Below are 7,056 nucleotides of genomic sequence, written 5' to 3'. Positions count from 1 at the left end.
GTAGGGGGTAGTGTCCAGAAAGCTGGAGTAGGGGGTGGAGTCCCTAAGACTCTGCAGAGTTCCTTTAGGATGTCCTTCCCCTAACAGAAGGCCCAGACCCAAAGGCCTCAGCTCCTGACAAACAGGGGCTCTGGGCTCTGAGCTGGAAAGGGAGGGGCACGCCGCCCCCTGGTGGGGGACAGGGGCACTGCAGCCACCTCCCCAGTCACAGACACAAGCACTCAGGGCTCTGTGCAGGGGCTTTATTGGGGGTAAGGGGCGCAGCAGTGGGAGCATCAGGGCTCAGTTGTGGTCCAGGACCTCCTCGATCCAGGGTCTGAATGCAGTCACACGGGTGTACACAGTGGGCATCCTGGTGTTGTAACTTCTACTGCCAAAGCACACGATGCCCGCCAGTTTCCAGAATCCATCCTTCGGGCATATCAGGGGGCTACCAGAGTCACCCTGTGGTAGGAGAAAGGACACGTCTCAAGAAACAAAGGGGCAGGACAACCCTGAATTCCCCAGCTGGACCCAGCCTTGTGCGCCATTGTCACAGATGCCAGCACAGAAGCGCTGTTCAGATAGCAGCCCAGCTCTGCTTCCCGTTGCGGGGAGGGGAGGATGGACGTGTGACGAGTACATCAGCAAGGAGGGTTCTCGGGCTCCAAAGAGGAGACAGCCAGTGAGGGTGATTGCGCAGAACCTACATCGCAATTGCAGGTGCCGTGGGCTGCTGCACACATCATGGAGTCGCTGAGGTATCTGCCCCAGTGCTGCTTACAGCGGGCCTTGGACACGAGGCGCACAGTGGCCTGCTGCAACTTGACAGGGATCTTGTTGTCTGCAAGACAGAGGGGCCGGCAGGGTCAGGGTGCTCATCCTTCTTGCCCCTTCTGTGTGGAAGACAGCAGGGCCCCGAGGGCTCTTCTTACACTCGGCCAGGACAGATCCAGACCTTTGAGCCCTTTTGCTATCAGAAGAGCCCAAGAGACATGTTCCTTCTGATCCCACTCCAGCAGCTGAATTTGCTCCCAGTTGATGAAACAAGACCTCTGCCCATCCTGGGTGTGGGAGGTAGCTTGTCCCCCCAGGAAAGGACACTGATATCCTTCTGACTGGAGACCCCACTCTGGGGGTTACAGGGAGCTCTCTCCCCTCTACCTCTTTCTAGGGAAGGACCAGCTGGGCAGTTCTCCCTGGGCTGGGCAGGATGTGGAGGGGACCGTCAGGCAGGGCCACCCCAGGGAAGGGACATGAAGCTGGACTCAGGCCCTGAACCCACTCTGGACTCCTGATCCCAAGGCAGCTCTGAAAGGCAGCTGCAACCCCTGCCCACTCAGGCCTGGGGCAAGTCCAGGCTGGCCAGGGTTGCAGGACTGGCTCACGCAGGTCCCTGGGACAGGAGCGCAATCTGCAAGGACGTCCTGGACATTGTGTCCACACAGGAGAACAGGTTTTGCTCCAGAGGTATTGTCAAAAAGATGATGCAGGCCCTCCCTGGAGGTGCAGCAGGTTAGAGCACAGCACTATGAAGCTAAAGCCACTTCAGCACGAGTTCAATTCCCAGCCCAGGAGGTGACCCACAGGGCACGGCAGACCCCTCCTGACCCGCCCGCTGCTCCCCTCAGCAGTGTACTTCGTCAGTCAGCCTGTTCTGCTCCCCACTCTGTCTCTGGTAAATTCTGACTGTACCTGCACCTCTACCCTGTACCCCAGTTCTGTGTGTACAAATAAATAAATCTTAAAAAAAAAAAAAAAGCTGATGCATGTATGATACTGATCAAATCTGGTGAACCAATAAATGAGACACATCCAGGTCCTACCTGCTGCTCTGACAGTCAACCCCAGACATGTGATCTGAGCGGCAAGGCCGAGCACTCACTGTTAGGGTGGGTGTCCCCCCAGCCCATAATGGCGCACTGAGTTCCCTCAAAGAACTGCTCATCCACAGTGGGCAAGAGAGCTGGCGACACAGTGGCGTGCAAGCGGGCAGGAGCCGACAGCTTCAACAGGGCGATGTCAGCGAGGAGATAGTTCACGTTGTACATGGGGTGCACAAAGACCTGTGGGTGAGAACCAGGAAGAGGAGCTGAGACAAATGAATCTGGATGTCCCTTCAGGTCACAAAGATCGGGGGCAAGAGAAGAACTGAGGCCCCTCTGCTGCCCCCCGGCTCTCTGCAGCTCTCTGCTCCTGCCCCAGCCCTCCAGGGTGGGCCCAGCGGGTCTCACATATACCTGGGCAATATTCAGTATCTGAATTCTATCCAAAGGGGCCCTTCGGTCATACAGCCCAGCGATAACCAAGTCATCTTTCCTAGAGGGAGCAGGTAGGTAAGGATTGAGGAGGGACGGCTCCCCTCCCCTGTCCCTAGGACACTCCCCGGCCTCACGTGATATTGCAGTGGGCGGCGGTGATCACCCAGAACCTGTTGATCAGGGAACCCCCACAGATGATGTCACCTCTATGAGTCTGTAGGAAGAAGGGAAGATCAACACTGGCCCAACACCTGTCACAACAATCTGGGGAGCAGACACCCTGCCTCTGTGGCCAGCAGCACACTAGCACCCCACCCAGGTGCAGACTCCCCTCACCTGCAAAGACACGTGCCAGGGCCAGGCACCAGGACGAGCATCTGTCCCATTGATGATCCTGGGGGTAATGCTCAGCTCCGGGTCACTGGCAGGGGCCCCAGAGCCTGGGGTCACAGGGGGAGGGCAGGGGGGAGTCCAGTGAGTCTGCAGAAACCTGCTGCACCCTCAGCCAGCACAGCACCACCCACACTCCCTCCTGGCACCCAGCACCTAGACTGGAGGACACACCCCTGCCTGCTGGCCTGTCACCCCCAGGGATGCAGAGGGACAGGTGGCTCCATCCAGGTCCCCTGGCCAGAGGAGCCGACTCAGAATGAGGAATCAGGCTTCTCTGCCCCTGCCACGGTGCATCCCTGCCAGGACCTCACCCCGTCTGACTCTACCAGGCTCATTTTCTGCATGAAGTGGGGAGCAAGCTCTGCTACCCTCACAGGCACACTCTCCAAGAGATGGGTATGGGCAGGAGGTGTGGGATTAAAACACCAAACCTGGAGTCCACATAAATGCCCTTCTCACACTGTACAGACCAGATGACACATGGTCACTTGTATACTGCTGGAGTCTATTCCAGGGATTTTAGTGACTTTTCAATGCATTAACTTTAAAAATATAAAGTACTTAATAAAATATCGATTTTACTACTGATCATAAAAAGAGGTATGGAGAAAACCAAAAACAGAAGATAAGACTGTCCAGAGCAAGGAGGACACACTGACCCTTGACATGTGCCGGACACGTCTGCTGGGTCAGGACACGGGATCCCCAGCAGCCCCAGGGGTGTGAGAACTCGGCCACAGGAAGAAGGGGGGCAGGGCCAGCCCCTCCCACAGTCAGGCACCTCCAAGGTCCCCCAGGCCTTGCTCCAGGCAGCACCTGCCCCTGCTGGGGCCAGGGACATGACCCTGCCACTCCCTCAAGCTGGAGACTCCAAACATGTCCTCCTCATCTTTCTCAGAAGAGCAGAAAACCCCCAGCAGGAGCTGTGAGCGGCGCCCCCTGCAGGCGCGTCCTAGCAATGCAGGGGGCTGGTCCCTGTGCAGGGAGGGGCCTGAGGTCTCACCCCAGTGGGAACAGAGCTGTGACAGGCACATGGAGGGGATAAAGGGAGGGGCTCCCCCACGGAGCCCGCTGTTCTGGGTGAGCCCCAGGGGGTGAATGTGTGAAGCCTGCACAGTGTCTGAGAGAGAGAGAGAAAAGAATCTAGGGAAGGGAACATTTGCTACATCCTGAGGACAGATACATATAAATATGTTTTTCTTTCTGTTTGGAAGATCAACTAAGACCCTACATAAAACAAATCCCAGGAAGCAGGTTTGGGGATTAGATAACCAAACCTTACTAACAGAATGGGTCACACCTGAGTCACATTCTCTGAAACCCAAATCTTCTGCCCCACGCCTGGCACAGATGTGAGTGCTCAGAAAACCCTCCGGGGCTGCTCTCCACCTGCAAAGGCAGGCTAACTGTCTTCCCCGAGGCCAGGGGAGCAGAGGGACTCAAAACTCTCCTTGGACTGGACTGAAGGTCTCACCCCAAACAGAACCACTCCTCCAAACGGGGTCTGCTGTGCAGCCAATGTGATCTCAGGGACTTTCTCCCCACCTCCTTCCAGTTCTAGCAGTCCCCTAGACCCTAATACTTACCAAAGGAGGCCCCCATCAAGATGAGGCTGGGGAGAAGCCAGGGAAAGGCCATGGTGCTGTGGTCAGGGAGAGGTGGGACCATTTCCTCTGGGCCCCTTTTACATCCCCTGGGAGCCCTAAGTCCCGCCCAGGCCCCCTGGCCCTCCCTGACCTAAGAGCCCCCTCCCCATGGTCAGACCTGTCCTGGACAGGCCCAGCCCGGGTCACCCAGCACCAGGGAAAAGGGCAACTGCCTGGTTCACTATCACCATCAGCCCAGCGACCCCTGGGGAAAGATCCCAGCTGTGGGCTACAGAGGCCCTGCTGCTATGTGGGGGTGGCAGGTGCTCACAAAGACTCATCTAAGGGAGCCTCACCCAGGGCACCCAGAGCTCAGCACCAAGGATTCAACTTCAACACAGACCCCAGAAACCTGAACCCCGAACCCCAGGCTGCCTCTCTGCCTCCTCAGAGAAACTCCCTGAGGCCAACAAAACACAGCAGGCCCAGCCCCTCAGGAAAGGGCCTCGGAGCTGCCCAGACACGCAGGCTGGAGCGCAGGAGGAGACAGTATCTCACTGGCTTAACCCAATTCCTCTTTCTGGACTTGCCATGAAAGTGAACTGTCATCATATGAACTTTATGTTTATTTTCAAGTGAGGTTTTATAAACTCACCATAAAAGGCCCACTGAGGAGCCAGAAAGCTCCAGACTGATGTCAGGACTGGAGGGGAGCCCAGGAGGTCAGGGGTGGGGTGTCCCCAGCCCTGCCCCAGGGGTGCCACAGGACCAGCCTGTGCAGACGCCTGCTGGTCACTTTACACTGAATTGCTGCAGCAGGAAGACTGCACAGGGGCATTGGAGTATTTTATCTCTTTTTTTAAATCTTCGTTTTCTTATTTGGATTATTTGCAGGTGTCATGCATCTTTCCCTCTGAGCTCAAGAATATTCTTTTTTCTTTTTACCAGTTTCTACATATACTAACTACAAGCTACACTTCCCCTCATCTGTAAGGAACCAGCCTTCCTCATTTTGTTAAATATTTAGAAAGTGGTGGTCAACAGTGGTCAATTGTTTGAACTGTATTTTCTCTTATCCACCAAGGAGATAATTTTGAAATGTCAATAGAAAATATTCAAATTAGGGAGTCATTTTTTGTTCACTTCCCATTGGAATACTCAGTGTTCCACTGACTTACACGTTGTGTCTTCTGTTGGTCCAGCCTCTGTACAGAACAGAGAACCATTTGTGTGTGTTTTGCTGCTGCATTGGGAATTCATGTGGTCACTTTTTTCTCAAATAATTGTCCTACCAAAAAACTACCACCACTGGTTTGAACTATACAGATACCCAAGGAAGAGCTTCTCAGGATTTGGGTTGGAATCCAACTGCATTAGCTGAAAAGTCTTCACTACCATGGAGACTCTTTGCAGTTGGGAGAGAGGGGACACATGAAAGATCCAAAAGGCCCCAAACCCCCCACATCAGGTCAGCAGGGCCCCTGGTATCGGGAGGCCCCTGGAGCAATCAGGACCCAGCCCTGGCCAGGGACGACCCTCCAGACTCAGACCCCTATTGTTGTGGTTGAAGGTCCTTAGTTTAGTAGATAATAGCAGGTGGCCGGACTGGTTCAGGTGACCCTCTGCTCTCACACAGAGGTCAGCTCCAGATTAAGGGGTTCAGTGATAAAAGAGTCAGCTTGTGGCCAAAGCTGGCATTTTGATCAGCTGGGCATTATCCATACAAGTTGTTCCTAATAATAAATAGGTGTCATGTAAATAAGGATGACCACGATACCAAACCCCACCCCCCAGCAGTAAGGAGCCCATAACCATACGGGGTCCGGCTTCTGCACAACTGAAGACAAAGACACACTTCCATTTGTGGGAAGGTGTCAAGAATCGGTGTTCAGAAAGAAAGACTGGCCCACATAAATATCAACCCAAAATATAATGAATTAGTGCAAATATTTTTCAAAAAATCACAGTCTGTGATATTTATTTGGCAAATGAGGAACCGATCAATTCATAGTTACTAGCTGAATGGAAGGATGCATGTCTTCAAAACATTGGATGCTAATACTTTGTATTCCACCTTTAAGTGTGCTGAAGTCAGAGCAGCTGATGAAATCTAACAGGAAAAAGAAACTAATGGGGTCTACTAATATTTCTGACATGAGAAGAATCAGGGCCTACATGGAATCTTTGCTCTTAAACCCAAGTGAGAAGTGTCAGCCGAAAGATACACTTGGCTGAGAGGTAGAGTATAAACCAGTGAAAGAGGAATCACTAGCAATCATCAGTCCTTTAGGTAACCTTCTTCTTTAGAAGAAATGAAGAAAGTTAACTTAAATAGAGTAAAAATTTTATAATAGTTTCATTTAAGAAAAATGATCAAAGAGTCAAACTCAAGTGTGACTGGATGAGGGCAGCCCAGCCCTCCAACCAGGAGAAGCTGAAACTCATCTCTCTGGATGCTGAGTCCTGATGACAGGAACAGGAGTCACCCTGGCAGGCTGCTCCTTTCAACCCCCCCAAGCCATTTCCCCATCTCTTCTGGAAAATAAGATGTGGGGTAAGAATTCTAAGGGAACAGTGAAATAAAGCCATAAGGGACCAATTGTGTATGGGAAGGGGAGGGTGGCTGTGAGGGAAGCGCAGAGACGGGCCTTGGAATTGAGCTTGAGGGCCCTCCCCAGGGCACAACAGGTTAGACAAAGCACTGCAAGCTGGCTGCAGCCTCTTCAGCAGGAGTTCCATCCCAGCCCCATCCCATCCACATGGCGCAGCAGACCTCTCCTGTCTCACCGCTGCTCCCCTCAGCAGTGGACATCGTTGATCTGCCTGTTCTGCTCCCC

General features: G+C 53.5%; 1 protein-coding gene across 1 annotated transcript; it reads right to left on the bottom strand.

Annotated features, from left to right (window-relative positions):
• Nucleotides 1-282: 282 nt before the first annotated feature.
• On the bottom strand, nt 283-4,271 carry LOC101624129 (chymotrypsinogen B-like). The gene is made up of 7 exons (XM_012730462.1): nt 4,220-4,271; nt 2,577-2,680; nt 2,375-2,454; nt 2,220-2,298; nt 1,865-2,045; nt 690-823; nt 283-444 (listed from the first exon to the last, which is right to left on the bottom strand). Exons 1-7 carry the CDS (start codon nt 4,269-4,271, stop codon nt 283-285), a joined length of 792 nt encoding a protein of 263 aa, XP_012585916.1.
• Nucleotides 4,272-7,056: the final 2,785 nt, after the last annotated feature.

The sequence above is a fragment of the Condylura cristata genome, unplaced genomic scaffold, assembly GCF_000260355.1.
Source record: "Condylura cristata isolate star-nosed mole 26May11 unplaced genomic scaffold, ConCri1.0 scaffold00028, whole genome shotgun sequence".
Taxonomy (NCBI): domain Eukaryota; kingdom Metazoa; phylum Chordata; class Mammalia; order Eulipotyphla; family Talpidae; genus Condylura; species Condylura cristata.
Note: the sequence above shows the minus strand (reverse complement) of the source record. Positions and strands in the feature narration are given on the sequence as shown.